A 15,158-nucleotide genomic window follows, 5' to 3' on the forward strand; every position below is an offset into this window, starting at 1 on the left:
AATTTATGTTAGACCTCAGCTAAGGGGAAAAAAAAGAGCCCATTTAATCAAACCATCTTACTTGAGTTCTTCTCTCTCCTTCTGACAATTTCCAAGGAAGTTTCCAAATTGGCATGAATGAATATGTTCATGGATCTGAAGAAGAAATGCTTCATTGAATTCAAAGGCTTGTGGAAACTGTTCGGTCAGATGCCACACACATTCCAAGAACTGAGTAAACACTGGTGAAACTTCCTTTGGGTCACCATCCAAATGGCCACACCTAACCCCCCCGAAAAGTACAAGCTATTAAAAATGCCTCTGAAAGAAAGCAATTGTTCAGGTGATGTTAAAGTTCAACAGACATAAAAAAAAACCGTTCTAAAACATTGTGTCATTGGCATAAAAACAACCTTAATGTTTTCATTGAAACCACTTACACTTAAAGAGTTCTTGAACCACAATTTTAAAGGATCTACTACCTACTACAATCCAGACAAACAAACAAAAAAAGGTAATAAATTGTCATAAAAATGAACAAACTTATGAGAATTGAAAGAAATGACAAAAAATTAAATCAGTCTTCATACAGAAAACTATATTGTACTCTCACCTCCCATTGGATAAGCAAGTTCATGAAAAATGGAAACATTTAGGTACTTTAAACTAATTTTTCTATTTTTACCAAATATACAAATGCACAACTGTGACTGACTCACCTCTCTGAAAATTTATGTCCAAAGGAGATCCAATCTTTTTCTATTAAAACCTTAATGAAAAAAAGTAAAGTCCATTTTATAATTACTTATCATTTTTTTGTTTAGAATGGATTAAATTCCATTGTCTTAAAAATAGCATTTACACTTTGCAAACAAAACAAAATTTTAAGACTATAGGCAAAAGACAGCAAGAACCTAGATTAAAGACTGGTTTAAAAAAGTGAAGATGATATATAAAAAGAAACACAGGGGTGTTATAACTTCAATTATTTCTATTGTACTTACTACATTTTAGGTAAAGAATGTATGTTATAAAGCACTGCTGCATGTACATTTTTTATGTAGAATGATGATATTTGCCTAGAAAAAAGGCTAGGAAAATGGAAATCAAGTGTTAAACGTGGTTAATTGTGGGTGGTACACTGGGTTATGTTTTAAATCTTTTGACTTACTTGTACATCACTTACATAATACTTACAAAATGATAAAGAGACCAATGTAAAGTTTCTATTCAAATTCAATGTTAATATCTAACCTCTAGCATTTCCTGTCACAACTCTACTGAAATAACAGGGTTCTAATTTTTTCAGTCTAACTAACCTAAACAATGTATCTTCTTAATATTTAATATATAATTTCATCCATAATCACCAAGTACACCCTTTTCACAGTGTCCAAATTGTCACTTTTAGATTCTCTGCCTTGGTCTTAAATCTCTCAGAAGGCCATACAATGGAACGAGAGAAGATGCAGTTTCTGGACTCATATTGCATGGACTCAAGTTCTAGTGTTACCACTTTCACACCCGTGTGACTTCAGGCACGTGGACCTTTAGGCTGTAGCCTCAGATTTTACTACAAGCCCTCTGCCATTCTTCTATACACCAACATCTAAAACTTAAAATCTTTCTCATTAGATGTATTCCTTTGCTTATCTCAGTAAAGAGCAGGAGAGCAGCACCATTCATCCAGACAACTGCGTCCCTAGCCTGGAAATCATCCTATCTGTGAACAGCTCTCACTGACTCTCCTGTTTTAATATCCCTGCAGGTTGGCGCATCACCTCCTCCCTCCATTCATGCAGTACTGCCTTAGTTCTGGCTCTCAAGTTATCGCAACAGTTTGTATACTGGTCTCCTAACCTCCATTCCCACTCCCGTCTTCCTTCAAGACACCTAACCATCTTTTTAAAAGCATATGACTGTTTCCTTTGTTTAAAGCCCTCTAGTGGCTCTCACTACCCAAATTCTAGTTTTCTCCTCCTCAGGCCCCCATGCCACTATATTCTTCTGCAACCAAGCCCCTGACCCCCAACACTCACCCTAACCCCACCCACTACACATTACCTATAGTCACCTAAAAGAGCTACTCTTTAGCTTTACTGCTCCGTTTGCCTGGGAACGTCTCACATTGTCCCTGGTCATGTATTACACGATTTCATTTGGATGTCTAAGGAACACTTAAAGCCAAACACTGCAAGGGAAATAGTCCCTACCTTACACTCACAAAGTAAGCAGAACATTATTTTATCAACAACACTTCCATTTGTCTTCCCAGATTCAATGTGTTAGCACCACAAAATACTGGTGCTAAAAGGGACCTAGTGATGTTAAACCTTCCCTTGCTTTAAGATAGTACTGTATTTAATAATTCTAAACTAAGGAAAACTTTCTCACATCTCTTCACTTACTACTTGCCCTGAGTTAAGATATAAATTTTGAAAAGATGAGTTAATCTGATCATCCATTAAAAAACAAAGCAGAAAATAGGTTGAATTAGAAATTTAGTCTTCAGATAAAAGACATGCTTCCTACCATTTAACTACAATTAACAGATGAAAAAATCTGAAATAGAAAGTTTCTTCTAGAATATAATTTTTAAGTACTCTTACTTATGCCTTATTTTACTACATTACTTACACTCGTTAGATAAATATGAGGGGAAAATACTGAGTATTTCTATTGTAACATTTTAGGAAAAAACAACTTTTAAATCTAAAATTTGTTGTCCAAGAACTGGCACAAATGAAAATTTGGCTACAGCCACTGTTTTAGCCAAATAACTCCTTACCATGAATCCTTTGACTGTCCTATAGTAGGAATCCAACAAAAGAGAGCCAAGGGAACAAACCTGGGAAGTCCTATCCCAGCCATCAGAACAATGTACCAACACACTTGCATTTTCAACCATTATTGCCTGAAAAGAAAGATCACATACTTAGATTCTAACAGAATACACTGTAGGTGAATCAAAAAGTTCTACTTACTCAAAAACCAGTAAGTACTGCATTACAAAGAGCTAGGACTGTAGTGATAATGCTCCCACAACATAATTTCCAAAAAATAAGACAAAACACAAATCAAACAAAAACAAAAATTCTATTTCAAAGTGCCTGAGAAAAATTTTATCATTTCACTAAATGATAAAATTAAGTGTGCCTCATTAAAGAAGTAAAACATGATAAAAAATGATCTGACTGGGCCCTCGCTGGAGTGGCTCAGTGGACTGGGTGCTAGCCTGAGAACCCAAGGGTTCGATTCCCAGTTGTGACACATACCTGGGATGCAGGCCAAGTCCCCAGTAGAGGGCGTGTGAGAGGCAACCACATACTGGTGTCTCTCTTCCTCCCCTCCTCCCTTCCCCTCTCTCTAAAAATTAGTAAATAAAATCTTTTTAAAAATTATCTGACTGGAAAATATACCAGCACTCAACATAAGAAAGCCATTCCTTCCCAACGATTACAAACCCCCAAACCAAATATAAGCAACGAAGAGTTACTTTGGCCAGGAAGATGGCAGCATCCATGACAGCTTTGATATGACGAAGCCACCCGGAGCTTTCCAAACCAGAGTAGAAATCATTGACAGAAAGCCCTTTGGTACCGTTAACTAACAGAGAAGGAAAAAATGTCAATTAGAATGGGCTAAAATCTTCACTTTTCCTATTCTACATATTGCTAGGGGAGTGAACTGGGGAAGAAGAGAAGAGGACAAAATAAATAGGCAAAAGTTATTATAAATGAAAAGATGCTACCAGAAGCTCAATGATCAATTTTTTTGTTATATTTTGCTGTGCTTAAAAAAATGCTATCTGGTTTAAAAAAAAATATTTGCACATCAGTGTTTAATTAAAAACACTCTGATATTTTAATTTTTTAAATTCCATACCATGACTAGAAAGATACCTTATTTAAATGAAATGGTATTGTAAATTAATCTTAACTATACTGACTAATCGAGAATATCTAACAATAGCAATTTTTCTAAAAACATTTGAATTATACTAATACAGTAGCTATTACCCAAATATGGATAATGAGCACCTGAAATGTAGGTAGTCCCAACTGAGCTGTACTGTACGTATAGAATTTCTAAGACTTAAAGGCAAAAAAGTAAAATATATCATACAAATTTTTAATATTGATTGTGTTACATGTTTAACATAGTGTTTTTATTAAATAGTGTTTAATAAATAGTGTTTACTATTTAGTGTTTTTAGTAAATAGTTTACTAAAATTAATTTCAACTGTTTCTTTTTACTTTTTAAAACATGACTACTAGAAAATTTCAAATTCATAATTTAATATTTTGTTTGACTAGCATTATATTTCTATGAAGCAAAGCTGACTGCAAGATAAGCAATAATCATACCTTCCAGTAACTTCTGAAGGCTTGACCTCATGACATGAATATTTTCAATTCCAACAAACTGAAATCTAATATTAGAATAGTTGTCTTCATTTTCATAACCTTTTCCAGCTGCTCTGTTGGCCATTGCATTCAGCTAAAAATTTAAAATGTATAAATTCAGAGATAATCGCTTTTATCTTGTAACTTACCAAAATATCATGAAAACGCTAAATAAACTAATTTAAGCTAGCGGACAGTTTGATGGAACTCACCACAACTGAATATGCTAACATTTTTTAGCAAGTAAAAGTCTCAGAATAATAATAGCAAAGAAGGCTACTATAAAGAGACACTATGATTGCTACATAATGGAAAGGTCAGACAAGAGATTTCCCACAAATAATTCATGACACTAACCCACTTAGGTTTCAGTGGGCCAGTTTTCCTTATGTTTGTAATATTTCAAAATCTAAAACCACAAAGATCTCCTAAATAAATCTTAAAAAGATTCAGAGATTAGCAGAGCTGGGTAGTAATAATCTTACCCAGGTCGGATTATTTGAGTTCTTCCATATCAGAGATTGCTGGAGGCCCACACAACACATAACGTGGCATATAATCAGTTAACCTGACAGAGCTTCGAGAACTGGGACACAGATAAACCAGCCTCTAAGGCAGAGAAGAGACTGCCCGTAACCCCATAACCTTCAGCTTTTAGATCAAATGCTACCAGACGTTCACTTAGGGTTTGCCACATCTAGTTCTTTCAGACTAGGATTTCATACAGCACATTATTACAGCTTACTAAATCTTCTCATGGACCTACATTTTTGAAAAAAATAGTAGCTTTTCGTTCAGTGTACTGGAGCCCATGTTTGTAACAAGTACGGTTACATTGTATTTACCGACTCACTGGTTATTTAACACTTATGATTACTGAGGTCAACAGTTAGATATTTAAAGTGTTTCTACATTATTACTATTTGAGTTTAACTAGTAAAACAAAACGATCAAAATATAGATACATTTTCTCTGTAGAAGTCAATTACACAAATAAGATGCATCAGGTCCTGAGAAAATCACCTCAGACATTATATTCAGAAAGTCTTGTTACAATCTTTTTATATCTATTATCACCTAAAAATAGTTCTAACCAATTAAGCCATCCAAATTACCCAAAGAAGTAAAATAAAATTTTTCTTACAAATCACCAACACTTTTTGTCTTCTAAGAAAGTCTTTCCTTTTTAATAAAAGATCACCAAATTATCAGTTTCTAATTTTTAATACTCCTTAATTTACTCAAATTAATCGTATGTTTTCCCCATTATCTTATGTAAGACTGCAAAATGGTGAGAATTACTTCTAAACAGCAACCATTCTTTCAACAAAGCTGCCTATAATTGTGGTCTATAAGGCTCACTCGCTCTTTTTCATCGCTTTCTCTTATTCTCTCATCATTCCAGATTTTTGAAGAAATCCTCACTATAATTCTGCCAATGTCCTTTTGTGTAGCCCACCAGCTCTGCACTCGATGCTATAATAAAAATTAAAAGTAATGTTAGCTATTACCATTGTGGATTTAAATTACTTTAGTTTCAGGATTGTATATCAAATGGTTGCTTAACTGTGTTTATAAACAGAAAAATGAAGCCCTAGGTGGTGTGGCTCAATTGGTTGGGGCATCATCCCATAAACCTAAAGGTCACAGGTTCAATTCCCAGTTAGGGCTCATACCTGGGTTGCACGTTTGGCCCCTGCCTGGGGTGCCTACAAGAGGCAATGGATCAATGTTTCTCTCTTACACTGATGTTTCTCTACTCACCTCTCTCCCCTCCCTTCCCCCATCTCTAAAATCAATAAGCATGTGCTTGGATGAGGATAAAACAAATGGGACTGTAACATTTGTCCCAATGATTTATCTTACACAACATTTTACCTTATACGATGGATACCTAACAGAACAACTATTTCCCCTTCACTATTTATCATTCTCTAGGTCACTGTTTCCTAAGTTAATTCACTACGTATTTTCCTTATCTTCCCGAATATTTCAAATTAAGGTCCATTATTTTAACAGTGTTTTGCCAACTGAAAATTCTAATTCAATTTTCAATTTTTCACAAGACACACACTATTTAGTATTTCTTCACAATAACAATACTTACATGTATACATCATTAATAGTTCCCAATTAAACTCAGAAAACATAGGAAATCACTATCTGTGTTACTGGGAAATTGAATTTCTAAGTTGGTATCCTTTAAAAGATTGATTTCCTTAGTATCATTAGCCTTGGTTAATTTAAAACTAGAATTCAGTATGTTAAATGTGGGCAAATTAATCAACTCTTTTTAATATAACAAAGACAACTAAAATAACAGACGATAGTGTATTCAAAGCACATACTTTGGGCCTGGTATCCACAACATACATATAGCGATTGGCCGGATTGGCTTTACTAATGGCTTGAAGCAAATGTTCATCCTCCAGGCACCTGGCACTGAATCCTGACAGCGGCTGACTACATCGACAAATGGCAGCCTAATTTTAAAAAGACAGAAATCAGATTATCCAAAGAGGTCTGAAACATGTCTTTTACAATGTTTAAAAGAAAAAAAAAGTTAAAATCAAATGAGCTATCTGTTTAAAAGTTGGCAGGACAATTAGAAGACATTAACTTTGAAATCCTATTTGAATTAAAATACTACTTTAACATCTTGATATTACTTAATTTTTCCCAACAATCTCTTCCAAGAAACCTAAATGCCTCCTTACCTAGTTGGATAAAAAAATGTCTTAGGTCCTAAGGAGTCACATCTGGTTAATTCTCTATCATATAACCTACTAACATAGTTTCTGTGCCCTAGACCACAAGATAATTTCAACTGAAGTTCAAGTAAGAAAGAGATCAGTCAGTAAATGCAGAAAAGGGATTTTTTAAAATAGCAACCAACATTTAAACTTTTAGTTTCCAAAGCCTTTCGGACCTCTACTTAGAAATCAGTGATCTTTATATAAAATGAGACATAAAATGAGAAAAATGAGTTTCAATCCAAATTTGGGTTAAAATATACTCAATACAAAAAGGCAACAATATCTATAGGAAGTAGTGAATGTTGGATTAGATAGTCACTGTTGTTTACAGTCTTAAAAAAGCCCTAGCTGGTAAGACTCAGTGGACTGAATACCGGCCTACAAACCAAAAGGTCACTGGTTCGATTCCCACTCACGGCATGTGCCTGCGTTGCAGGCCAGGTCCCCAGTTGGGGACATGAGAGAGGGAACTGCTTAATGTCTCTCCCTCTCTTTCTCCCTCCCTTCCCATCTCTCTAAAACTAAATAAATAAAATCTTTAAGAAAATAACCTTTAAAAAAAGTTTAAAAAAAAATTTAGACCTACACACTTTTTATCCAGTCTCATCATACCAAACCCAACTTAACCCTACCCAAGCATTTCAACTATAGTATCATTTAAAAAAAAAAGTATACATAAATTCAGATGTTCATCTATTTTAAATTTACACATACAATAACACTCATAAAAAATTAACAAAAGAAAATGAGGATTGCCTTATTACATTTTTTAGAAATCCAAAATCTTGGATTTCCTGATTTGTTCAGTAAGGCATTGAATATCTACTTTTAGCCGATTTCCAATTAAAAACATATACAAACATGTGTGTGTCAAACAAAGGCCATGATCAGTCATAACTCCCTATGAATTTTCTATAAAAATTAGATTAGAAACTCTTGTTTAAAGTTTTACTTACTATCTCTGGCTCCCTTATAAACCCCAACTTGAAGTTCTAATAAAGAAATTTAATATGCAAAAAACCATAGGTCAAAGAGAAAGGAAAAGGAGGGAAGAATAGAGTAAAGATGTCAACAAAATTTCAGAAAATGAAAGCAGACTAACATGTAATAACCAATTTACCAGAGCAAAGAGGGCTGCCAAATCATTATCCGTCAATAAGAAGCAGGTATTTCAAGGAGTAAAATCCCAGACAGGCTCAGGATTTGGTACCTCTGAAAGCCCGAGTAGGATCTTGACTAAAAACAATCAAATTGGCTGAATGACTATATAAGGACTAGTTAACAATCCCAGATCTTCCTGTACCCTGAAGAAAAAGTTTATTCTATGAAGAGGATTAACCCGAAGACTCTGGGCAACAGGCACAGCTGTGGTTGCACACCCTCCCTCGCCAAAAAGTAGGAGGCTTAAGTAAAACCTACATAACAAAATGTGAGGTCTTCCTATCTCTCTTCCCACATCTGGACCCTGGCCAGATTTACCACACACACTGGGATAAAGGTTACAAGAGAAAGAAGAATCCAAAGAGAGTAATCACTCATGCATACAAACTTCTAAACAGCTTTGTAGTACCTCACTTTTAAATATGAGAGCAAGAATCAACTGGGCAAGAATCAAATATTTGAAAGACATGAAAAACAAAAGACAAAATTAATGTAAAGAAACTGAGTGAAAGAATAATCAATGTGGGGAGCACAAGAATTCTTTTTTAAAATCCCTAACATCTTCAGAGAACTAAGTCATTACATCCAAGAACAGAAAACTGTTAAAAAAATTCCGAAAACAGGAAATAATTCTTGGATTTCTAAAAGACTATGGCAAAGAAAAAGGATCTAAGAGATGGTTGGAGGTGAAGTTCAGGAAATCACCCCTACCCTGAACGTTATGATGAGACTTACAGACATAATCAAGCACAGAAGGAGGTGGAAAATCAAAGAGAGAATTAAGAAAAATGGAGTTTTATGCTAGAAAGCCAACTTGTCAAGTAATGCCTACAAAAGTGAAAAAAAAAAAAAATTAGTGAAAGTTATCGAAGAAATAGAGAACCAATTTCCCACAAGTGAGACCTAAGTTTCCAGAGAGAATTTAAAACAACACATGAAGGCACATAACTGTGAAGTTTCAAAACACTGGGAGCAAGAAGAGTTTAAAAGCTTCCAGAGAGGAAGAATCAGGTCACAAAAAACCAGGAGTCAGAAATGACATCCAAATTCTCAACTTACCAGCTGCTGAGATACACAAAAAGTGATTTACCTTCTCTGTACCACAGTTCCCCCTTTTGAAAGTGACAGGTAATTAGCAGAGCCCAACTTATAAAGTTTCTGTAAGGATTTCACGTACATAAAGCTTTTTTTTTTCCATTTTTAAAACATTTTTAAAGATTTTATTTATTTAGAGGGGAAGGGAAGGAGAAAGGGAGAGAAATATCAATGTATGGTTGCCTCTGGTGTGTCCCCTACCGGGAACTGGCCTGCAACCCAGGCATGTGTCCTAACTGGGAATCAAACCACGATCCTCTAGTTCACAGGCCCACGCTCAATCCACTGAGCTGTACCAGCCAGGGCTAAAGCTTTTTTTAAAAAAAATATTTTATTCATTTATCTTTAGAGGGGAAGGGAAGGAGAGAGGAAGAGAAACATCAATGTATGGTTGCTTCTTGTGCATCCCCTGCTGGGAACTGGCCCCTGCCGGGAACTGGCCTGCAACCCAGGAATGTGCCCTGACTGGGAATCCAACCGTGACTGTCTGGTTCACAGGCCCGAGCTCAATCCACTGAGCTACACCAGCCAGGAGGGCTAAAGCTTTTAACATATAGTGCCCCCTGGCCTACTGTTACAGCCTACAAAGGTGACTTCACAGTTACATGCAATCCCTGTTACAGCATCTCAGTAAGATGCCTCCTTCACCTCTTCATATTGCAAAATCTTTCCACTCTGAAGTGCTTACTATTAAAATGGTAGCCTGAGAGACTTCCGGCTAAGATGGAGGCAAAGGCAGATACACTTTGCCTCCTCACACAACCAAAAGAAGGACAATAACAAATTTAAAAGCAAAAAATAACCAGAAGTGCCAGAAATACCAACTGTATGGAAGTCCAAGAGCCAAGGAGTTAAAGAAGAAACACTCATCCAGACTGGTAGGTGGGGCGGAGACAGGCAGCTGGGAGGAGAGGACTCACGGCAAGGCTACAGCTGGAGGACTAGGGCGGACCAGGTAAGGTGACAGTAGGCACACCAGGTGGTTCCACATTTGTGTGTGGATAAACTGAGAACAACTGGGAAGTGAGACAGACTGTGCAAGGGTTCAGTGTGGGGAAATAAAGTCTCAAAAATTCTGGCTGTAAAAATCTGTGGGGGCTGGAGTGGGAAAAACTCCCAGCTTCACAGGAGAATTTGTTGGAGTGACCCACAGGGTTCTACAATGCACACAAACACTCCCAACCAGAAATCAGAACAAGAAGGGCCTGATTTGTTTGTAGGTAGTAAAGGAAGTGACTGAAAGCCAGCGGAGAGCTGAGCAAGCAGCACTGTTCCCTCAGACCCCTCCTCCACAAACAGCGCCACAACAGAGTAACATGAGTTGCCCCGTCCTAACAAATACCTAAGGCTCAGCCCCTTTCTATGTAAGGGACAAGCTAAGACAAAAAAAATATGGCCCAAATGAAAGAACAGATCAGAGCTCCAGAAAAAATACAACTAACCAACGAAGAGAGAGACAACCTATCAGAGGCAGAGTTCAAAACACTGGTGCTCACAGAAATGGCTGAGTATAGTCACAAAATAGAGAAAGAGTGAAGGCTATGAAAAGTAAAATAAAGGAAAAGGTACAGGAAAACAACAGTGATGGGAAGGAAACTGGGACTCAAATCAACGATTTGGAGGAGAAGGAAGAAATAAACATTCAACTAGAACAGAATGAAGAAACAAGAATTCAAAAAAATAAGGAGAGGCTTAGGAACCTCTGGGACAACTTTAAACACTCCAATATCTGAATCATAGGGGTGCCAGAAGGAGAGGAGGAAGAGCAAGAAATTGAAAACTTATTTGAACAAATAATGAAGAAAAACTTCCCCAATCTGGCAAAGGAAATAGACTTCCAGAAAGCTCAGAGAGTCCCAAAGAAGCTGGACCCAAGGAAGCACACAGCAAGGCACATCATCATAACATTACCCAAGATGAAAGGAAAGGAGAAAATCTTAAAAGCAGCAAGAGGAAATGAGACAGTTATCTACAATGGAGTTCCCATTAGGCTACCTGATTTATCAAAAGAAACCTTACAGGCAACAAGGGGCTGGAAAGAAGTATTCCCCATCATAAAAGGCAAGGACCTACATCCAAGATTACTCTATCCAGCAAAGCAATTATTTAAAATAGGAGGGTAGATAAAATGCTTCCCAGATAAGGTCAAGTTAAAGGAGTTTATCAACACCCAGCCCTTATACAAAATGTTAAAGAGACTTATCTAAGAAAAAGAAGATAACCAAAACTATGAACAGTAAAATGACAACAAACTCACAACTATCAACCACTGAAACTAAAAACAGAAACAAAGGAAACAACTAGAACAGGAATAGAATCACAGAAATGGAGATCATTTGGAGGATTATAGGCAGGGAGGAGAAGGGGGAAGAATGGGAGAAAGGCTTTAGGGAATAAGAAGCATAAATGGTAGGTACAAAACAGACAGGGGAGGTTAAGAATAGTAGGGGAAATGGAGCAGCCAAAGCACTTACATGTACGACCCATGGACATGAACTAAGTGTGTGGGGGGAGAATGCTGGTGGGAGGGGGGTTGCAGGGCAGAGGCAAATAAAGGGGAGAAAAAATAGGACAACTGTAATAGCATAATCAATAAAATATATTTAAAAATTAAATAAAATGGGAGCCTGACAGTAGACAAAGAGTGCAGACCTGGGAACCCAAGGTTCGCTGGTTCAATTCACAGTTAGGGCACAAGCCTGGGTTGGGGAATAGGTCCCCAGTGGGAGGGCACAGAAGAAACAACCACAACATTGATGTTTATCTCCTTCTCCTTCCTGTCTCTCTAAAGATAAATTTTTTGAAAAGGTAAACAATTTAAAAAATAAAATAAAATGGGAACCTGAAATATCCTCGGTTCTCTATCTTTTCTCAATAGTTAGCTTGTCAAAACTATCCATTGAGAAATGTAAGCAGGATCAAGATAACCACAGGCAGGGAAGAGAACCTATGTAATCCCATTATTTTCAAGTCACCACTTGAAAACAGGAAGGAAGGGTGAGAAGTGGGAAGATGGGAAGAAGGAAAGAAGGAAGGGAGGGAGGGAAGAGTGAAGGGAAAAGAAAGATGACAAGTACAAAAGCTTCTGCATTTCGGGGGCAATTTTGTTTTAAAATAGTGAAAGGTCATTATGTGAAACGCCAGCACTTCTCTATGAGCAATATTATGATAATGTCATCTTCATACAAAAGCAAGCATTGTTTTGGATATTTCAACTTGAAGAGGGATGACACTACTTTGGTAAAGTCAAAAGGAAAGCTACCCACCTCCTTACTTTGATGATAGTAGGAAAGAACTGGAAATCTTCCCTTGCTCCGGAACTTAGAACTACCAACAATTATTGGTTTGCTTGCTATTCGGGGAACATAAAGTTCTCTTGGATAGGTTTCACAAATCTGTAAAAATCAAATAAAACATAACTGCTCCATCCAGTTAAAATCCATTAGGTTGAAGAAAAAACAACCCATGAGGTTGAAATACCTTTATAAAACTTTAAAACTTACTAATGTAAGAACAGTACATAGCAATACAGAGACAAATTGCTACCATGACACTTCCTGACTCTCTGGTACTAACATTTTCTGAATTCCCCCTGAAGGTTGCTAAGTTACCTTGTATTCTCGGTTGGCATCAGACAATTGCCAGTTAGAATTTGGCACACCCATCCTCTTATATTCTTCAGCAAGGTCAATAAGCTGCCAACCTCGCAGTCGTTCTGAGTCATTTTGTTTGGGATTATAAGAGAATGCATAAAGATCTTCATATTTTGCTATAATATACAAAATGCATAAATGTTAAAATGCAACTTATAAGACTTACTATATGACAAATAAAAGTAATTTTCAGTTCTACCATTCAATTTTTTCTTTAAACTCTATGAAGAAATGGCTAATACCTAAACATATTTAAAGTTAAAATTTTCTATGTTCTTTGATGCAAATGACTAAAATGACCTAGGTCTTTCATGCAAATGACCTAAAGGCATAATGTATCTATCTGAGATTCAATTTATGTCATCAGCTAGTGACTAATATAGTTTGACTTATACAGTACTCTATTGTAATATTTTCCCTTTTAAAAGTAAAATTTAAAGACACAGACACTTCCTACCCACCACTTATCCCAAATGAGATGTAAAAAATAAAGACTAATGCTATAATAAAAATTAGAGGTATAATATGGAACATGATATTGCCTATATGTTCCTATAGTATGATTTTGCCAATGGCAATGGTTGCACAGAGGTCCAAAGAGCACTTACTTCTGAACAATGATAAGCCCCTGAAGTCACAGAACCATCCACACCATAAGATTTGACTTAACTTGGGACAATGAGATAAATAAATGTTACCGGCCTTATGCGTCAGGAGAGAAGAGTAAAACAAATCTGTTACTAGACCACTGCATACCGGATGTCCAATAAAAAAAGAAGCATCTAGTAACTAATGTGTTTTGTCTCCATGGAGAGATCTATGTAATTCAAGGTATATTGGGGAAGGAGGCCTCCAGACCCCTAAGACACAGTAGCGATAAGATTCTTCTTTAGGGCCTATATCTCTCTCGCTCCTATCTCTACTAAAGTAGGGTTTACCCTCCTTTTCCCACTGCTCATCTCCCTTATGTTCTGCTCTAGTGAATTAGAATATCAGTCTCACTGCTATCAGAGGAGCCTGACCTTCCTTAACTTCTCATTTAATGAATCAGTTTTCAAGTCACACCCCTTACCTGTGGGGTTCTTAAAAAAAAAAAAGGGCTGTGCTACTGGCTATCATATCAATAGACTGCTAAAACATTAATATAATCTATAGTTTTTTAAGTCTGTACTACAAATTCTTCATCTTGTCCTTACAATTACCCCTTCATTGGAAACCCTTATTACAACTCAGATCAGAAGTTTATAATTACTTCTCCATCAAATTTTTTAGACTAGAGTGCACAACTACTCAACTTAAGAGTAACGAAATATAAAATAACAATAAAGAGATATTAAATAAAGTATCTCAGATAGTCCTTCTCCAAATTGAGCTTTGGTCTCTAAGAACAGTACCTTGTTTTGACAGTTGTAGCAAAGAGTTGTAAATATCATGGCAATCTCTTTCTTTGGGAACAATGAAATGCACAATTCTGAAGTTCTTGCACTGAATCACAAGTGGGCATCCAGAAGTTGTCAAAGCCAGTTTCTCCACTGAGGCAATATGATGGTGCAATATCTACACCAAGAAACAACATTTGATCATAGTGATAAAAAGCACTATCCCATTCTGTTCCACAGTTCATAAATGTTAGAAATGTCCTCTTCAAATAAAGTCTCAAATGTTATACACTACAGACTCAAACTTAAAAATTGTACATGACAACGCTGAGCCAGAAATGTGCCCTGATCATTCCACACGTTCACACATTATATCCCAAGAATTAAATCCTCTAAATATCTCTGTAATCTGTCTACTTCTCTCCGTCTCCACTGTCACTGCCCTAGTTGCAAGGTTCCCACTGTTTCTCCCCTGAATTACTGTAACTATCTTTCTACATGCTCTGTCCAAAAGTATTCTTGAAATCCCCCCAATCCCTTTCCTGCAAGGCAGACAAGTAATCACTGAAAATCCAACCCGAAAAAAAAAAAGGCAAAGCACTCTGGTCATTATTCACCAATTCTATTCAAGTACTAACTAGGCCTGACCCTGCTTAGCTTCTGAAATCAGATGAGAGCAGGAGAGCAGGAGCATTCAGGGGATGATGACCAGACGTTCCCACTTTTCT

At 36.5% G+C, this 15,158-nt stretch overlaps 1 protein-coding gene across 1 annotated transcript in view; it reads right to left on the reverse strand.

Moving 5' to 3' along the window:
- The window catches only part of MTMR6 (myotubularin related protein 6), a 40,742-nt gene that overhangs the window by 13,243 nt on the left and 12,341 nt on the right, over positions 1–15,158 (reverse strand). Inside the window, exons 3-11 of the mRNA XM_037058853.1 lie at positions 14,446–14,608; positions 13,010–13,167; positions 12,665–12,793; positions 6,735–6,869; positions 4,348–4,480; positions 3,476–3,585; positions 2,768–2,893; positions 699–748; positions 62–262 (exon numbers count right to left, since the gene is read on the reverse strand). Coding sequence (XP_036914748.1) covers positions 62–262; positions 699–748; positions 2,768–2,893; positions 3,476–3,585; positions 4,348–4,480; positions 6,735–6,869; positions 12,665–12,793; positions 13,010–13,167; positions 14,446–14,608 — 1,205 coding nt within the window. The remainder of the gene's footprint in view (positions 1–61; positions 263–698; positions 749–2,767; positions 2,894–3,475; positions 3,586–4,347; positions 4,481–6,734; positions 6,870–12,664; positions 12,794–13,009; positions 13,168–14,445; positions 14,609–15,158) is intronic.

Source organism: Sturnira hondurensis, unplaced genomic scaffold (genome assembly GCF_014824575.4).
Source record: "Sturnira hondurensis isolate 20B ecotype Veracruz unplaced genomic scaffold, ASM1482457v3 Scaffold0010428, whole genome shotgun sequence".
NCBI lineage: Eukaryota > Metazoa > Chordata > Mammalia > Chiroptera > Phyllostomidae > Sturnira > Sturnira hondurensis.